Source organism: Anneissia japonica, unplaced genomic scaffold, assembly GCF_011630105.1.
Source record: "Anneissia japonica isolate Jap-2015-1 unplaced genomic scaffold, ASM1163010v1 scaffold287968_len422783_cov224, whole genome shotgun sequence".
Taxonomy (NCBI): domain Eukaryota; kingdom Metazoa; phylum Echinodermata; class Crinoidea; order Comatulida; family Comatulidae; genus Anneissia; species Anneissia japonica.
The window spans coordinates 144,197-164,639 of record NW_022752528.1 but is presented as its reverse complement, the minus strand read 5'-3'; the positions used below and the strand labels follow the sequence as shown (position 1 = coordinate 164,639).

General features: G+C 35.1%; 2 protein-coding genes across 2 annotated transcripts in view; both read left to right on the top strand.

Moving 5' to 3' along the window:
• The first annotated feature begins 3,673 nt into the window (after positions 1-3,673).
• On the top strand, positions 3,674-12,355 carry LOC117122321 (tether containing UBX domain for GLUT4-like). The gene is made up of 12 exons (XM_033267883.1): positions 3,674-4,003; positions 4,418-4,487; positions 4,748-5,380; positions 5,601-5,669; positions 6,464-6,600; positions 7,844-7,986; positions 8,821-8,883; positions 9,047-9,099; positions 9,462-9,513; positions 9,738-9,807; positions 10,223-10,380; positions 10,713-12,355. Exons 1-12 carry the CDS (start codon positions 3,822-3,824, stop codon positions 10,721-10,723), a joined length of 1,641 nt encoding a protein of 546 aa, XP_033123774.1. The 5' UTR covers positions 3,674-3,821; the 3' UTR covers positions 10,724-12,355.
• Positions 12,356-15,363: 3,008 nt separating this feature from the next.
• LOC117122312 (eukaryotic peptide chain release factor GTP-binding subunit ERF3A-like) overlaps positions 15,364-20,443 on the top strand; it is a 17,917-nt gene continuing 12,837 nt past the window's right edge. Inside the window, exons 1-2 of the mRNA XM_033267868.1 lie at positions 15,364-15,628; positions 16,847-16,978. Of these exons, the coding sequence (XP_033123759.1) occupies positions 15,364-15,628; positions 16,847-16,978 (397 nt within the window). The remainder of the gene's footprint in view (positions 15,629-16,846; positions 16,979-20,443) is intronic.

The window sequence follows — 20,443 nt, the reverse complement described above, 5'->3', positions numbered from 1 at the left end:
CGTGCCTCCCCCCTCCCCGTCAGTCAAGCCAAAAAAAATTTTTTCTAAAAAGAGAAAAATTGGAGTTAAAAAGAGGGAAAATGAAAAAAACGAGTGTACCCTTGAGTTCAGTGGCGATCCAGCAGTGTGGTGAAAGGAGAGCTCGATTATTTGCCACTTATTTACACCAACCATGGTGGGGCTAAGGTGGGCGTGGTGGCGAGAACTTCATATTGTGCCCCTCGTCAGAAATTCTTTGGATCTGCCCCTGTGAAAGTTTACGTAATGATTGAATGATGGTTTAAAAGCCGAAACATGCCGAATACATTCGGTTAAAATACTTCAATACCAAACTCATAGTTATATCACATAAAAATGTAAGCTTAGAAGCAATTTTTGTAGGATCATTGACTCTCATTTTATTGTATTTCATTTATTTCAATGTTTTAGTATGTTGGTAGAAAAATGAATTTTTCCAGTGAATGAACTCAACAATTTGATAAATAAGTAAAGTTATTAAATAGTTTTATTTCTCTATGTATATTTATTTGCTCTTTGTCGTCAAATTATAACAGTTAAATATATGTAGATAGATCTAAGAGAGATGTCTATAAATTAGTATAACCTACTGAGAAAAGAGCTAAAATTTTGTCTGGTAATATTATGTTTACATTTTTCTACATCTGTTTTCTACCTATTTTATTTTAATCCAAAGATAACAATTTTTATCGTTATTCGTAAATAAGTACGAGCATTGATATAATTAAGAATTTTGATTGTCATTATTATGTATACAGATAATATTTGATTTGAACATGAAGTTGAACCAGATGTTCTAACCAGGAGCTCTATGTATGCATCAGTTCAAATTAATCATAACACCACTATTTTTCAAGCTTTAATTCCATAGCTTCTATTTTGATTACATAAGTGACAGTGCATGTTCCAGTTTTCGATTTGGTAGTTATTGAATGTCGTAAATTCTGACTATATCATTGAACATTTGCAATGATACTATTTCATAATAGATAAAATGGATTGGTCTCATTTTAACAATATACGAAGGCTTGATAGTGATAAATATTTCACATAATCTATGCGGTCTGTACTTTGTGTAAATATAATATATATTCTCAAAAATTGTAAATTTTCTATAGGGTTCGACAGAGAAAGATTCGAAGCTACGTCTATGTACGGTATGTAACAGCGTGTTTTTTTTACTGGATCCGAACTAGTTATTATAGGTTTAGTGATAAATTTAAGATAACTAAGTATAAAAATAAATTAAATAATGACAGACACGTCATTGTAATTGAATATTTTTATCTTTATTTATAGGCCTACAATCAGATATTGATCTAAATATTGATTGAAGGATTAAATAATTGTAAAGTAAGTAAAATATGTCAAATTGAGTATAATTATTCACCAACTGATTTTGTTTTTTCTTTTCGACGAATAAAAACTCAATAAAATGTTTTTGATTTATGCCCATTACTTTTGCACTTGACGCTAACTTCAAAATATTAAGTTTTTAAATTGTAGCGGCAAAGGGGTCATCGCCAGGCAGTAGACAAAAAACTGTAAAATCATTAGATAAACAAATTAAAATGACTAAAACGAACCTTCCAGAAGGAATATCCTCCTGGACCCCCATAATAGGTAAGGGAAACACTCCAAACTCTTCAACTCGGACAATAACTTCCATCCCTTCGAACCCGGTCCGGTTGTCAGTTGCACTATCCCGGCAAAAAAATTGCGAATCCTTCGCTGATGCTATATTTGAACAGATTTGACAGAAGAACCGGTAAAAGAGCAACGTTGGTAGGAAAGTAAGATCTAGATTCTAGATTCTGCGTTGAACATTTAGGAAAATATCGGTGTTGGGGATTACACCTTTAGCTTGAAAATGAACTTGAGTACCAGTATAAGCACCTCTCATTAGGCCTACCAAGCAACAAAAACGTCATCATAACGGTCGCCAACGCTATGAGAAAATAACGTTGCCACGACTTTGCAGCAACGTTTTAATACGTATTTCTCAAAATAAACATCAAAATGGTGGGGCGGAAGTGGTCTAGACCCCATCTGTCTAAATATCTCCCTGGGTCCCCTCTATTTTGAATTCCTGGATCCGTCACTGTGGATAGTACCTTCACTTACAGACAAACCTACAGACATTTATTATTTTAATCATAATAGTAAGCTTCCCAACACGATAGCGTGTATTTCAATACTTGGAGTATGTATTATACTTTCTAATAGTAAGCTTGTTATGGGTTTGTATACACAGCAATTTCACTAAAATACAACATACACTAACAATAGATGAACATTTGATTTATTTAAAGACAATTTGTATTGTCTATATTTACGAATAAAACGGCGGGCGCATACACAATTTTATATCGGGCAGCATATGAGTAATTGCTATGAAGACACAAATTTTACATTGCAATTTTTGATTGTCTTGAATTTTTATATTGTCAAACTTGCAGACTGAAGGCTTAGGTTTTTCAGTTTGGACTTAATTCGAAACACTCATCGAATACATTCCACCTTTAATATTTATGGGAAAAGAAAAGTACTTTCGATTTTTCTCTGAAGAAAGAAAATATCAGTCTGCCGCCCTCTATTCTATTCGCTTGACATCTGAAGAAAGAAAATATTAGTCTGCCGCCCGCTTTAGTAGACTTTAATTACCAACTTAAAATTAAAGCCCTGGGAAAATCCTTCACTTATATAACAAACAAACAACTCATTACAATATCACTCTTTCATTCTAATTCTTATATACATGACTTACCACATTATTCAGCTTTAATATACATGACTTACCTTATAGCATTTGTACCTTACTGCCTACTCCTTATTGCAATATAATAAAAAAAAAAAAAAAATATATATATATATATATATATATAATATATATATATATATATATATAATTTGACCAGTGTTCGGCTTGAACCAGGGCCATGGCTCAGCGGCGGGTTGTACGCATGTGTACTGAGCCATTTAATAGTTATTTTTAATGGAAGGCATTGGAAATCTTTTTGCGTTAGAAATGATATTAAAATATGTTTTACAGTAGTTGACGTATTGTACTGCCTGCTGCTCAGTACGTTGCAAATTACTGGGTGGAAAAATAAAATTTGACTTATATTCGTCTCGATTCAGGGTCATAGATCAGCAGCGGGTTGTGCGCATACGTACTGGCTATTTCACAGAGATTTTTTAAAGTCGAAAAACTTAAAAAGCAGGTACGCTCAAATAAACATAAAATGTAATCAAAACAGTAAAAATACTAAACACAATATATATATATATATATATATATATATATATACCTTGACAAAGGTTGATAAGAGCAATGATACACCAGATGAATTCTTTGAAGTAACTGTTGATGATGTAAGGAAAAGGCTCGCTGACTTGAAACACCAAAGGTAAGAACCTACATAGTATCATTCTGTTATCTTGTATTTCTTACATGTACAAACAAAACTATGTAACAGAATAGATGTGTATAAGAGACAGACATCCCCTCCCTCATCCTTTATGAAAAATACCAATATTGCATAGGCCTGTCGCCAAGTAATCTGGGCCTAGGCCTATATACAACTTGTGTGATAGCCTGGCAGTTTTGTTAAGAATGCAAAAATACCTAAATAGACCTAGTCCTCGTACTTCTCTTTCAAAAGTTACAGTTTTTGGATTTTTATACTCAGTCAGATAACTATTTTTATCTTGTTATTTGTTATTCTTTATTCCTAGATATATATTGAATATTTTGTGTTCTTTGCAGACATCAAAGGAAGATTCTTGATCCGAAATTGTCAATGAGATTTAGTAATATTCCAAACAATGCAAAGTTAGAGCTTGTTAAGGCAGACAAATTGAGGACAGAGTCGTCAACGCATATAGCCCTACAACTGCCTGAAGGGCAAAGGTTACAGCATGCATTCTCACCGAGTTCAAGTTTGTGGGACATCATTGAGCATTGGCAACAAACTCTTCAGAGGTTTCCATGTTATTTATTGCATTACTTATATAATGTATTTTGGACTGTGTAATTTATTTTTTCCTTTGGTTTTGGAAATTCTTTTATGCAGTACTTCAATAATTGCTTTTGATGGAGGCAGTTGGTGCAGTGTTGCTGCTCAGGCTTTCAACCTTGTGGCTGGGAGTCCAAGCCTTGTGAAGTCCACATCTGGCCAGGCTTATATACCTCAGCTTGTATTGTGGACAGGCTGTAAAAAATGGATCATGCTATGCTTCATCCATAAATGCAAGTTGACTACAGACCCTGGCTTTGTTTTGGGCTTACAGGATCTTTGAAGAGTTAAACATTTGCCCTGCATCATCTAATAAAAAAAAAAGATTACAAAAACTTGATTTTATGATGTACTACTGTACTTTTTTTTCTTTTTTCCAGAAAGCTTCTTGCTGATTATTCTGAAGATGGTCAACCTATGGAACCAAATCTTGTATACTTGACACACAATGTATGTACAGTAATCACTAAGAAACCATCACAATTTTCATCATTTCTATGAGAGGTGTATGTGAGTAACACCAGGCATGTATGCAGGGCTCCTTAAGGACTTTATCTGAATGTTATAATCAACTAAAGTTGATGACTGGCATCATAGTGTAGACAGAGTATGTGGCTAAATTATTAATCAAGCTTGTTGCTGATATATTTAGAATTAGTTATGCTTGACTGGTTTTTAAGCTGAATGTTATGTATTTCTGTATATGATAGATCTCTGGAGAAACTAAGTTGAAAGAAACCAAGTTAAGGTCAATTGGATTGACAGGCGGTAAAGCTGTCATTCGTTTGTCTGGACGTGTCATTCCTGCTGACCAACAGTTAACTACAGCGGAAAGTCCAGAAAAGAAGAAGCCGAAGCTTGAAACTTGTAGCTCAGAGTCATACATGAAAAAAATGGACATAGTTGAAGGAACTGAAAATCCATCTCATTCTACAGACTTCCATCAGGAAGAAATGTGTGATGGTGAACCTGAAGAACATTCAAAGGCAGTCAGTGCTGACACATTCACTGATTTTAATGTGGAACAGAATCATCTTAGACCAGAGCAACAGAAAGACACTGATGCAAATATTGAAATCTCAGAGACTGTAAAAACAACAACCTCTCCAGAGGTCGATAATAGAAGCAAAGAATCAAAGGGTAGTGGGGCACCTGTAAAAGAATCCCAGCAGAGGCCTGATGTTGATGTCAGGATGGAGACAACGGTCGAGACACCTGTTAGTGAACCTCAAGAGAACCTTGGGCCTGATGTTAGGAGAAAAGAGACAAAAAGTAAAGAGGCACCTGTTAGAGAACCTCTACAAAATCCTAGATTACATGAAAGTCCGTTTGCAGATTTCAAGGTATTTGAATTTCAATAATTAAAGCACTAAAAATAATTCCATTGATATAAGCCTCTTTTTGAGTTGGGATTAGAGTGTTTGTCATTCAAAATGTGGAGATCTGTATAATGCTCTGTTCCTGATGGAGTTCCTGATGGAGCCCCTGGATTATTTGTGATTAAATGAAAAATATAATGAATATTTTTGGCATGCCTTAATCTTTTTTTGCAATGTATTTCAGTTCCCAGAATGTGTCACAGATGTCGAAAGCAATTCTGAGATGAACATTGATGAAAGCAGTGAGCCACAGGTCTGTATTGCAAAATTATCACAATCAAGCGAACTTTATTGTCATCCATTAAACAAGTGAACAATGAAACTTGTTTTGCCTGTTGCTTAAAGTGCAATAAAATATGACATAGAAGTGTACAAAAAATATTAATATATTAAATCTAATCTAATATCTTAAAATCTGACCAATGTTTTTTTTTCTCACAAAATGCAACCACTTCTAGTCAGGGTTGAATAAATAAATGAAATGAAAGATGTGATGTCATCATAAAGACGTGATGTCATGATAACCATATTTAGGCATGTCACATGCTTTTTTCAAATGAAGTTTGATAGTCTATTTAGGGCTTTATGTAGTGCTTGATGCCATCTAGGCTTCTAAGCTCTTCACACTATTTTCCTGGTCTTTGGAGTCTTGTGATGTAGAAGTGCGTGGCACAGTGTGTAAGGCGTGGACTTTCAACTGGAAGGTCTGGGGTTCAAGACCGATGCTAGTCACACTGCTTGTGTCCTTGGGCAAGACTTTAAATGCATATGGCTCTCTTCACTCAGGAGTAGAAATTGGTACCTGGTAGGAGGTGAATGGTTTGGAATGAAATTAGTAGTGCTGATTACACGCATAACTAGGAATACTCCCCAGGGAGTGGAGGAGGTTGCACGTTGTGTTTGATTGATTCTGTATCTAATGACCAGCGAAAAATGCGTCTTGACCAGTTTTCTGGATACTGTATGTGCTCTATATAAAGTCCTATAAAATAATAAATAATAATAACAAATGACAATATATAACTATGGTGTATCACATTTTCACAGGTATGTGATCGTGAGGCTGTGGTGTTTGATTTATCTGGCGACAATGTACCAGAAATGAGCAATGATACACCAGATGAATTCTTTGAAGTAACTGTTGATGATGTAAGGAAAAGGCTCGCTGACTTGAAACACCAAAGGTAAGAACCTACATAGTATCATTCTGTTATCTTGTATTTCTTACATGTACAAACAAAACTATGTAACAGAATCATTTATTATAATTATTATAATAATTAATCATCAAGCAGTAACTCTATTTCACAATTCCACTCTTTCCAATGTATGACATGCCCATATATGGGTATGATGATGTTGTATTACACCAAAATATGGGCATGTCACATAATATTTGATAATGTGGACGCAGCTGAAGTTGCTAAAATGATGATAATTATGATATTGAATGTCATTCATGTTAAGCCAAAAGTAAGTGGTCCATGGTATCATCAAAATTTCCAACGTAGACTTTAATGTCACTCTTGCCCATACTGTAATTGTTAGAATTAAATCATGTAACTGTCTTGGACACCACATGTTGAATTTGTCAAAAAAACAGTTTCAAACTGGGTATGTTAAGTAGAATAGGTAATTGTTTGTGTCCCCCAAAGAAGCCTAAACACTCTGTTCGTAAGCTTAGTTAGGCCATCTTTGGACTATTGCTGCACTGTATGGGGAGGATGTTACATATCCCACAATAACTTACTTAACAAGTGTATAAAAAGAGCAGCTAGGATAGTTTTAAAATGTGATTTTCTTACCCCATCTGCAGATATGTTTGCACAACTCAGTTGGCTTTCGTTTTCTGAAAGGGTTACGTATAGAAAAGCTATACTTGTTTATAAATCTATTAACTGATTGACACCTTTATACATGACAAACCTTTTCACACCGTTATTGCAAGCTCCTGAAACGAGAAAGTCAACTGTTATGAAGTTGAAGGTTCCTTTTTCGAAAAGCGAAAGTTATTCCACGAGTTTTAAGGTGACAGGGGCGAATATATTTAATGTCTTAGATAATTGATTTCAGAACTGCGACTTCTCTATACATATTTAAATACAAATTGTACGAGGCACTAATTAAGAAAATATAACCGGTTACGACCGTGTGCTTTAAATGCAGGGCCCCAATGGAAATCAGTGTTTTAACTGTTTGGGCTACCCTGGTTAAATAAATATATAAATAAATAAATAAGTAAATCACCAGTAGCTTTCAACATGAATGAAATTTGGTAATAATACACTTGAAGCTAAATGAAGGTATTTCATCATGATGATAATTGTTTTGAAAATCAGTGAAATTACTTGATGATAATAATATTCATAGGTGGTTATTTCTAGAAACCTTTTAATGAGAGTTGTTTTGATTAAATCATTTCTGTAGTGCCAGTGATGCACCCCTGCAAACAAGTAAAATGAGAGAAAACAAGGAAAGGCAGAAAATGTTGCGTTACAAAAAAATTGTTGTTCGTATTGTCTTCCCTGACAAGACTGTCCTACAGGGATTCTTTAGACCACAAGAAACAGGTAATTAATTATAAATATTAAGCAGACCCAAATTTATTGTCTTTATTATTGTTTGTGAGATATAAGGGCTCATAATATACACTGTAGTAGACTTAGTTTTTCTTTTTGTTTCAAGACATAAATATATTTTTTTGTTTTGTCTCGGTTGACACCTTAAGGTCAATGTGTGCCCAGGATATGGTACAAACACATAATAATAATGATGATGAGGATGGCGGCAGCGGCAACAATGACACCAATAATAATAAAACTGTATTTACATAGAGCCTACTGAATCACAGATCTGTCTAGGCCATGTACATGTCTTAAACTACGGTGGAAAACTATACCCCATCAGACACTATCCCAGTATTTCTGGGAAATACATATATACTTACATAAAACAAGCAAGCATACACACAAGTTGCCTAATATAAACTAAGTTTAATGTTTTGTTCATGAGGAAAAAAAGAGTGTATATAAAAAAAGGTCATGCACCACAGTACTCATATCTCTTTTCTTGGCTGTTGGCATCTGGTAGAAGTTTTCAAAACCTGTCTTAGCATGGTTGGTGCAGGATTTGGTTTCTTTAGTGTGAAATATTCCAAGGACAGCCCACAAAATCCCTTAAACTTACAGTATTTACAGTGGGGGCTCTGGTTTACTATTTGGTTTATTGGTTTTTAATGTGAATCTCGGACTGTGAGTAACAATTATTTAATCAATCAGTAAATTAATCATCATCTTTATTGTCATTTGTTTTGAGAGAATACTGTTTTCAGGCAGAATTTACAAAAATAAGTAAAAATGTGCACTGTCATTATTTGGTGATTTTTATTGTTTCATGATTTGTAGTGCAAGCCCTATTTGAGTTTGTGCAGACATCTTTAGAAGAGAAATCACTAGAGTTTTATCTTTGTAAGTACAGTATTCAATTTTGTATGTTTTGTTTTGAAGTTTTTGCTTTTTGCTTTTTAAAAAAAATATTACTCACACCAACCCTGATAAATATTCAAATAATTAGAGAAACATTATTATTTATAGTTTTAATGAAAATAATGCAGTTTGTCTTATTCCTCAGATACTTCACCACCAAAAACAATTTTGAAGAATAGGACAGAAACATTTTTTGAGGTAAAACAATTAATTTGATGATTTCACTGTAAATGAGGTTAATGTCGGCAGTATTTGTGATATTCAATCCTCATACTGGCTACTATGATACTACAGTAGCCATCTTTGTTATGCTTTCTTCTGATATTAAACCAATCTTTTTTACTACAAATCTTAATGCCTTGAACTCATGTTAACATTCTTAATGCTTTGTACTTAGGTTGACTACTCTTACTACTGATCTTTACAACTGAACACTATCATTATATTACTGTACAGTAATATTATTGTTATGTTATACTTAGTTTGTGTTCTTTTAAGAGATATACTGCTTTGAAAGAAAATTATGGAAAATGTTTACATTGAAACTGTTTTGGTTTTAGGCCACCTTGTTTCCTGCTGCGAAGGTTTATTTTGGATGCAAGGACAAAAGAAGTAAGTGAATTTATTTCACTTAAATCAATTCTTTTTCTTCGAAGTACAATGAATAAGTTTATTATTTTTTTTTATCTGAGACCAGCGTTATCAGCATCATTACAGTTGTTTTACTCACCCATCACAGCAAACCAACAGATATTAAATATAATTTCATTTCCTATGACATGCATTATGACAATTAATGATTGAATGTTAACACTAGATGGCATTTGTATATGCAGGTACTTGGCTGTCTCCATCGCTTCTTGGCTCAATAACACCAGTGGCAGTTGTTAACAAATCTTTGAAAAGGTACAGTAGACATTGGTACACACTGTAACCAAGGAAATAACTATTTGGGATTGAAATAGGACATTCAAAAGAGCACATTGTTACCAGGGGAATAATTTGTTTAAATTTTGAAAGAAGACACTAAAAGTTGTACTTAGTAACCAAGGAAACAGCAATAGCAAATATGTCACTGTCCTACTTGTAGGTGACAATACCTTTCACAAGACAAACATACACACAGGATGCTTTACACAAACTAAATCTCAATATGAGGTTTATGGAGTTGTTCAAAATCCTGCAACACTGACAGTAATTGAACCCATGACCCTGTGATTGGAAGGCAAGCATCTTAAACTCCAAGCTATTCAACTCCACTCCATAGAATAATAGATTATTATTGCATTGATATTAATATTCTGCTACTTTGATGTCTTAGCATTAGTGAGACAGGCTTCATAGAAACTGCCAACAAACCAAGCACCTCTGAAGGGCAGAGCCTTGAAAGACAAGAAGCTTCTACCGTGGCAGCAAGTAAGCGACCATCACCTAGTGCAACTACTAACTCTCAGAAGATACCAAAATGGTTCAAACTTGGTAGGTGTTCAGGGGCGGATCCAGAAATGTCCAAAAAGGAGTCTGGGACATGCCCCTGCAAAATGTTTGTGTTCTAAACACCCGAAAATAACCTCAGAGGCATTTTGGGAGATCAATATTTTCGTTTTCTTTCTTTCATTCTTTTTTTTTTCTTTTTTTACATTCCAAATACGGGGGTGGGGCCTGCCTGCCCCCCCCCCTTAATCTGCCCCTGGGTGTTCTACAGTCTCCAGTCATTCATTATTTCTATAGTATACAAATGTTATAATAATAGTATTGCTTTTGTACATTGGTATAAAAACATGAACTTAAATTAACAAATTTCTTTGCAGGCAAGCAATAAAGTAGAGCAATAACATGATACAGATGACATCCTGTTGTGAGTGCATTGCTTAGAATCTCTCATCTGAACTTAACATGATACCGATGACATCCTGGTGCATTGCTTAGAATCTCTCACCTGAACTTAACATGGTATCGATGACATCCTGACATTAGTCATTCAAAGCTCCTATCATTAATACATACAATAAAATAGTTGTCACATTTAAACATATAAACCCGGGCACTCAATGCTTCTCACGACGAGTCCAACTCCGTCGGTTTTCGGTCTGAACGGATTGTCATTAAAAATGATCCGCTTCACCGCATTGTGTTCTTCATAGAATCGTGTCGATCGACGACCGTCGTGCGCAGTGAGTGACCGGCTTAAGGATAAGGATACTATAATATACTTATCTACATAATAAATTACAGAGCATATTTAAATTAAATAATAACAGCATTTAACATGTGGATTAGGAGATCTAAAAATCATGATGTTCAAGAGTCCAGATCTTAATTAGTGGTATTTGGAATTGATTGAGTGATTGACATTTTTGATAATCAAATCCACTTTATTAATAACTACTTGTAGTTTGTGCGAATGACCTTTTGTCATACCACTAAACCGAACTAATGAAACGTATAAAATTACACTTTGCATGACCAATGAATAGTATAGTTAAGAAATTGTTACATTTACATGAAATTGATATTTTCGCATACAATGTCATCTGTTCTTATCTTTTCTTAAGATTGATTTACATTGTTTATCCCATTTCATTTTTTTTTCCTGTGGTAATCCATAAATATTTACATTTGTAACCATTTCAACATGGATCAGATCGGACATGTTGCACTATTATCAAATACTTGTACTGTATAAACTATATTTAGTTGACCTTAACAGTAGATTCTAGCTGACCACTTTACAAACCAAAACGCATGGAGCAAGTTATAGCCATGAATTCTAGGAAGCCTAGATGCAGGAGTTCCACCAGTGGGTTTGCCAGCTGGGCCCTGGCCTAGCCGTCAGGGACGCTTGGCCGAGCCGTGGTACAATCTGCTGGGAAAAAATTAATTAGAAATATTTTCTAAGCCAGCATGCATGACAGTGCCATTTTCTGGCATGTAAATGTGATATAACCTTACTGTTTATTGTTGTTGCATCAGCCCCAAATATAGTGAGGCTGATGTGTGCCTGGCCCATCTCTGAAAAATGTTGGCACCACCCTTGCTTGGACGTATTGTTAAAAAAAATAGTCAAAATTGACATTATTCTGATTTACGATTGTCACTGGGACGAAGCACAGTGACAAGTTGTCACTAGACCTGCGTAACAATTGCTATATTTGTTTTTGGCTGGCTTGTTTACAGTATAATTATGAGGTTTAGTAAATGCTGTGAAAAAGTTCTTGGCATGGCATTACTTGTATATAAGTATTAAGTTTAGGCTAGGTGCTATACAAATATTTTACAAATTATATAAATGCAAATAATATCCAATAATAGTTCAAATTTAACAGAGGAAGTTTGAGTAAACTGTTGGATTTAATTGGAAAAACCTTATTAATATAACCTACGCCCTATTACTTTAAATTGGAAATAAGACGTTTTGTTTATTGAACAAATAAAACGAAATATGTGAAATAAATATTCTGAGGTGTGTTTGTATTTCTTTGATGTGTATATGTAAAATATCCTACACGAAATCCATATGCAAAACGCATATTGTTTTACTGTTTTCGATTTGCGTGGCGACGCGACCACACTACAACAGATTCACTCATGCGTGACGACCGGAGAATCCATGCAGATAACTTTTAGTGTCGTCATTACGTTCTGCGTCCCACTGCGTCGTGCAATGGACCTCTCCGCTAAGAAACGCCCTTTGGATATTGTTGCTAAGGTCCCCCAAAAGGGAGTGTAAAAATATACGCAAACACGTGCGCCACGCTCGTATTCCTGGCCCTGTTTTGATTGGTCAGTTGTTAAGTTTGATTGACACTCCGGAAAGGTCTATTGAAAGCTGCATATGCACACTTCAAGTACGTCGGTTGCTGATGAGGACCTGGCAGAGGTAACATCTCTGACGTGAAAGTCAGGCTCCGGAGGAAAAAAATGTTTTGATATGTTGTAGAACTGATTTTTCTAAGACAGAAAAAAGTTGTTTGACGAAAAACTGGGGAACGGTGAATGAGATACAGATTTTTGAATATTTATAAACTGGGGGAATAAGGTGTAAAAATGGGCAGTTACGCCCCTTTTTCCCCCAGTTTTTAAATATTTAAAAATCTGTATCTCATTCACCGTTCCCCAGTTTCTCGTCAAACAGCTTTTTTCTGTCTTGGAAAAATCAGTTCTACAACATATCAAAAATTTTTTTTCCTCCGGAGCCTGACTTGAAGATGAAGGATATGATCGAAAAATATAGACCGTAGCCAGGATTGCCATTGGAGGAGGGTGTGTAAAAATGGACTAACTTGGATGGTGGTTGCATAGTTGGATCGCAGCTTTGGTGTTGTAGGGGTTACTATTAGATTAATGATTAAAATGTAAAGATTTAAGATTCCCTTTGAAGTTTTATTAGTAACAGATTTAAATATTCAATACATTTTCGACTGTACAGACATAAAATTCAAGGAAGAACAAGAACAAAGAAGATGAGAAAAACGAGAATAAAATGTAATTATTAAAGATAATTACAAATGTAATTATTAAAGATAATTACAATTAAAACAAGATGTTTCTTAACAAATTTACAATAGCGAAAATCTCGATAAAGTCTCGTTAAAATTGTTAAAATTGTTTTTGATTTTTTTCAGTCCAGTTTTTAAGAATTGCCCCATCTGGGATGAATATATAGATACAAAAAATTGTTATCACTCATCAACCTTTCTGCAAAAATTCTTTATATGAAATAAACCAAAATATAATGTGAACTTTATTTTTCATGTTTATTAATAAAAAAATAATCTTATCAATATTATAATTTTTGTAGTCTTGTATCTCTCAACCAACAACAGTTGTTTTCAGAACTACCTACGTGGTGTACCGCAAGCAATAATACCCTATACATTATTACATCGCCATTCAAACAATAACTTGTAGTCTTAATATGTTTAAAATAAATGATATAATAAATAAATATTTGTAATTATGTTTAGCTGAATAATAGAGAAAATAACCAGTAATATTGTTGTAAAGAATATAGGTATTATAGACCCTATACAATTTTGGGGATTAAAATCGGTCCTTTTACTTTGCTGAATTACGGTACATGCTAGCTTGTCAGGTGATGACAAATATCGCAACTTAATTGAGTTCAATTCTCTGAAATGAAGATATATTAGGCCTTGCTTCTTATCGTAATGTCTGTGTTTACTTTAATATATCCAATAGCTTGAAAATCCATATAAACTGGGGCGAATGTTGGTGGGAATGGGGCCCGGGGGTGGGGGAAGGTGTGATCGTACCCCCTAATGTATTAAGAAAAATGATTGTTGTATTGTATTGTCGATATATTATTTTTACCATAGAATAGTATCAGTAAGATTTTAAAAGTAGGCCCTAATGCAGAGTGCAATTTCCGGGAACCTTGAGGTCCTAAGATGCTGTGGATTCTCACGCACCCCCTACCACCAAATCCTGCATCCGCCCCAGTTAAACCAAAAGTGAAGCAATTGCTACATCAATAATAGCTGCCTATTGAACTCGCAATGAAATCCACGTAATAATTTAGGCCTATGATACAAATTGCGGAATTATAAACGTCCCCTCAAAACCCTTCTCGTAAACGACCTAGGTGGGGAGCTTTTTTTTTTTCTTCTAATAAATACGGATATGAAAAAAATGTTGCTGCGTAACACAGATAAATATATAATATTATGGCATAAATAGCAATTATTGTCGTTGGCATTGCGCAATCAATAGTAAGTCGAAACCAGTCAATACGAGCGTATGCCACTTCGAGCGAATGCTAGTTCGAGTGGATGCCACTTCGAGCGGATGTGCTGCCATTTCGAGCGAAAAAAAGGATCCAGTCTTGCGAATATTAACTTGTGCGAATTTATTAATATTTTGCGAAAATATTATTAATAATAATAATAATAATAGTATTTATTTATATAGCATATTTTCAGATTTCTGTTCCATGCGCTTTACATAAAAAGGTGATACAATGGCCTAGGCAACACATTATACAATGAAATTACTAAAATATATTGTTAGCAGCGGCCGTTTGGGTGCTCGAATTTGCCAAGACTTCTGTATGGAAACAAATATTTATTTATTATTTTCAAAAACATTTACACAATACATTTTGGAATAATGCAAAAACAATATAGGCCTATTCGTTTTGAAAAAATTCGCCCTTTTGTTATAGTTTGTCCTAAGTATCCGCCGCTCGAACTGGGCAGGCATCCGCTCGAATAAGCATTCGCTCGAAATCCGTTCAAGGAGGATATGACGTCATTTAATATATGGTGGCGCTCAACAGTATGCACACGAGGTTCATGTGTAAGGTAGGGTTAGTGGGCTGGAATCATCCGAAGTCTATTGTTAATTTTATCACATTTTATATTATATTTCTTAAAAACGGTTGAATAAACAGTATTTGCATACATCTGATCAGGGTAAGAAGTGCTTGTATCAAGCACAAATATGGATCAACCGACTGAACAAACAGCTGTTCTAGACAGCTGGGACCAGGACGAAGATCAACTCCCGAACCCAGCAAGCTCAACATCGGAAGTAAGTGGCCTAAACACGGAGCCGGAGAGCCTACCGAATATTTCAGAGCTTAACGTCAACGCTCCGACTTTTGTGCCAAATGTACATGCACCAGCTTTTGTACCTAGTTTTGCTGTTGAACCTAGTGGTACTCCTGTGAATGACACAGATATAGGCCTATCAGAAACTAAAGACGGTTAGTAAAATAATTTAGTATTTTCTCTGTAAGGCCTAGCCTAGGCCCGTTGGCCTAAATAATTATTGAAGTTCGCAGCAGTAGGCCCAGTTGCATTATTTTTTTCCCACACAGTTAAGGCAGAAAATATAGAGGGCGCTATTTTAGATCAGTTAGGCGAACTGATATACATATATATATGCATACCTGACCTCCCCCTTGCGAAACAGAGTTCAGTGGTGTATCAAGTAAGCTGCAGGGCTTATCTGAACGAATGCTACAGCGTAGGCCAAAATCTCTTAAGTACTGTAGGCCTTGGTAGTCAAGACAGTGTAAAAATTAATGGATTATAATTGTAATAATATCCCGATGACTAGGCACAGTTTATGTACAACATGGTCTTTAAATTATTAAAAATAGCACAGTTTAATAATATTGAATCTGGCTATTTGAGTACATAGTTATAGGATTAGATATAATGACAGCGTTTTCAATTGCTCAGTTGTTCAAATTCAATTTTCACTGTGACGACTACACTAAGACACTCAACCGACTACCAGAGATTTTGGCCTACAATTGCTACAAAGTTTGCAGCAATTTTTCAAGTTACTAGTACTTTGGACATTTGGACGCAGTTGTTAACTTACAATTTATAATTAATAAACATTTTTATATGATGAAGCTTATAAGTATCCTTTTAAAGGAAGAAATTGACAATCCCGCACTGTATTTAGTTGTGAAAGGAAGGGAGTTCCAATAGTTAGTTCCAGAACACCCAATAAAATTTCTACCATAGTTCTGAGTAGCTTTATAGGGGTAGATGTTGTATAAACCTTTTCCGGCCCTAGAGGTGATAGAGGTTCTTTACTCCTTGACAATTTTCTAAAAACGATAAACAATAATGCACGCCCTTAGTTTGTGGTGACAAAAAGATTAACCAACGTAACTGACATTTTTGTCGATTTTGAGATATCATTTGGGAGTATATTAAACACGTCTGAATTACCTGTGAAACTTTTGTGGTTTTGCTGGTATTGTAAATGTAGCATTGACTTAAGCCTTATGTTGCTAGATTGGCTGTTACTGTTTATATCGCACAGATTTTGCAGCAAATATTGCTAGGGCTTGTACAACAGCTTTAGCGAGAACAGGTTACTTGTACTGTAAAATGGCACAGCATTAGTTTTAGCATTTTTGATCACTTGATCAATTTATTTGATTTCAATATATCATTTCCAGAGCCTGAGAAAGATGCAGAAGAAGAGGTACCTGCCCCTGCTGCAATCCAAGTTGCAAAGAAGAAGATAGCAAAAGTAGAAATAGAAGATGTTAAGAAGGAGAATGTAAATGTAGTATTTATCGGCCATGTTGGTGAGTACAAAGCCATATTCAACGGTATATTCATTTTTATATACCTCATACATAGATTCTAAGCATCTGATTGGTTAAGAAGCGGGCAATAGAAAGTACTATTCGCCTGAAAAATAGTACTTTTTTGCCCTGTCATGTGATGTGCAAACTCCAGGCCTTGACAGTAAAAGGGGACTGCGACCTCTACTATGAAAGAGATTGGCCCTTGAACGCGCCACGGAACAGCGAGTAGGCGATAAACAAATAATGGAGTCTGGTCGATTCAAGCTCTGGTTGAAGAAGGACTAGCCTATTCCTAGCATTACTTTTGATGAAGCCGATAGCAAAAGCACCAAAAAAAAATTAAATATGTTAATATTCAACAATATTAAAAAATGATGGGTGCTGTTGAAATTGAGGAAATGAGCAAAGAAAAGCTAGACACACTCTTTGATTGCCTAGCCCTTATAGAGTAGGCCTCTCTAGGCTAGGCTGGGAAGTACAGTAAGTACTTCTTTAGGCCTTGTAGAATCTATGTATGAGGTTTATATAAAACAAATATTAAATACTCCATATTCGGGGAACAGTGAAATCTATTACAGCCTATTTTCCCTCGCGCCTTCGAACCTTGGATAGATAAGCTCTCTAAATCTCCTCAGGGCAATAGATTTCGCCATTCTCATCATGAGCAGTCAATATTTGTGCAATATCATGTACTGTACAGTACTGCAGTCCTTCTGATATAAGCAGGGTTCTCACCAGCCATTCAACAGTTGTAGGCCTCTAGCAAGGGTATCCAAAGGACCAAGCTAGGCTAGGTAGGTGATGTAAAAAAACGTCCTAGGCCAGGCTAGGGCACTTGCCTAGCCCTAGTAGTAATAGGCTAGATCACCTCCGTCAGCAAAGCAGACTACTTTAGTTTGACCTAATCTTATCAAATGTAAAAAAGTTTATGGCTTTGAATCCATGATGTTTACGATAGCTTTCTATGCCACTACACGTGTGTACTGTGCTAGTGCGATCTATGACTGCTTCACACATTTCGATATCAGATGACAGATTAGCTTTAAAAAATTAGTCCGAATACGGCAGTAATTATTTTAATTACATTTTAAGTTGTATTTGTTCAAAAATAAAGTTTATGAATTTATTATTACAGTAGTTTAACTTTCTAAAAAATGTTACGCACTTGTATTCGTACAAGGTCATGTCTCGGTCAAACACCTCGGTGATTGGTATACAGTGTACATGTAGATTTCGCTGGCTGGCTGACAACAGGTACTGGATTCAGCGGTGCGTGACTAGGCTTTGCTACGTATTTTGATCGCCCTGTCGATCATTGTTTATGAAAATTAACAATGTGTTGAGATCATCAATTGTTTAATTACGTTAGATAATAGACCGGATTTCGACTCATTATTATCATAACAATGTTTTCATAAAGGTATTTTGTCTAGGCTAGGCGTAGGCTAGCAATTATTTGTCCAAAAAAACAAATGTACTGGTTGGCTTGTTTAGGCTAGGCTACCAGTTTGTGCCGGTCGGCAGCCTGTTAGTGCAGGTCGGAAATCTTGAGTGCCGGACGGGCCCGACCTGCGCCGTCCGGCATGTGAGAACCCTGTATAAGCCAGCCACCTTGAACACAAATTTGGTCCATGAAGTGGGATTATATCCAGGGAATTCCTTTTTCAATCAAAAGGCAATTTTTGAATACTGTACTGCATGTCTAATACAAAGCAAATCTAAAATGCCATTGAAATATTGTTCGACTAAGATAAAATTTGACTTGCAGATTGTTAATTAATGAAAAACACAACAATTTGGCATGTAAGATCGATTTAGGCAAGTTTAACTGTATTTTATTTTGTATTTTTTTTAAATGTTCAGCTAAGCTACTCAGTCAAACCACACCCTGGGCTTTTGCCCGAGGAAAAGCTTATACGTAAAATTGGGCGTAAAGTAGAGGTGGGCTTATACCACAGATGGCCTTGAGGAGCTATGGTAATATATTGAATAAATGCCACAGTATTTTTTAATGGTTTATAATACTTTATGTATTGTCTCTTGCTAAATACCAAAAATATAAAAATATTTCTTGAAATTAAATTGTCCATTTTGAAGTAACATACAAATTATTAACTTGAACATAGAAATTAGTGTATTTAAAAAATGTCTACCCATCAGTTTACAGCGAAAAATGATAGAAACACTTCCAGTCACTGGAAGTGTTTTATTATTTTTATTATAATTTTTTGGTTTAAAAATCAGGGTACACATTTTTTAAATTCAGTAATTTTTATGCACAAGTTAATAATTTGTATGCTATTGCAATATGAGCAAGTTTATTTCAAAATTATTTTTTATGATTTTTTGACATTAGCAAGGGACAATCCATCTTTAAAACTTATATTTTGAATATCATTAATCTATTGCGTAATTATAAAAACATTTTTGATGCGCCAGTTTGAAAATAAGGTGCAGAAAAGTAGTAATCAAAATAATATCAAATTAGTTTTAGGGCATAATTATAATTATATTGATGTTTTTTGTTTTTTTTTATTAATCTTGCACTTTTTAGTTCCTTTGTGACCTTAAGGTCACAAGGAACTAATGGGGTAATTCAAACGTGAAATGTGTGTGTGTCTGTGAGCAGCGGGTTTGTAAACGAATAGGCTCCTAAACGGTGCCTCACGGTGGGTATAATGTTTTCCTCATAGTAACTGGTGGACATGTAGTTGTGCAAGAATTGTTTGTTTTTTATGTTAGATGAGAAATGTAGGACGTACGCGATAAAACATACTGTATACCCCCTACCACCATTTTTGAGTCGTTTTTAGGAGAAAATTTCGATATGTGCATGCGTCGCAAAAACTTTGCCGACATTTTGTTTTTCATCGCGAGAGGGTAAGCAAGCTCCATAATGCATATCTTGTTGGTGTAGTTGACCAACTGTTTACGGGATCGTGGGTAGGGTTAGGCCTCTGTCGTGTTAATGTTTAGCAGGTGCACGTGTTGTTAAAAAGGAAAAAAGTGATCTAACCAAACATGGTTTTTACATAATGGTATTGGATCGAACATGTTTAATATTTTGCGGAAATTTTGTTTTCTATCGCGAGAGTATACACTTTACACTAGAGAAGTTGTCTGTGTTGTTTATGCAAACGTCTAGGTAGGCCCTAGCGTGAACTTAGGTAGTTGTGGTAAATCGACTACTGCTTGTCGTCTAGTAGGTGTAACATGTGTTTTAGTAAAAATTAACGTGATCTGAACAACATTTTACATTATGGTATTGAATCGAATGTGCTTGCCTACCTAAAGTCTTTTACACACGATGAACACGGTAATTGACGTTGCTGTTGGTGTGCAATACGTACAAAACACGACAACGACGACAGCAGCATTCAGTCAGTCTTGTTAAAATAAATAATATATTGGTCTACCACAAGACTACCATACAGATCAATAAACAATAATCCGCGACAAAAT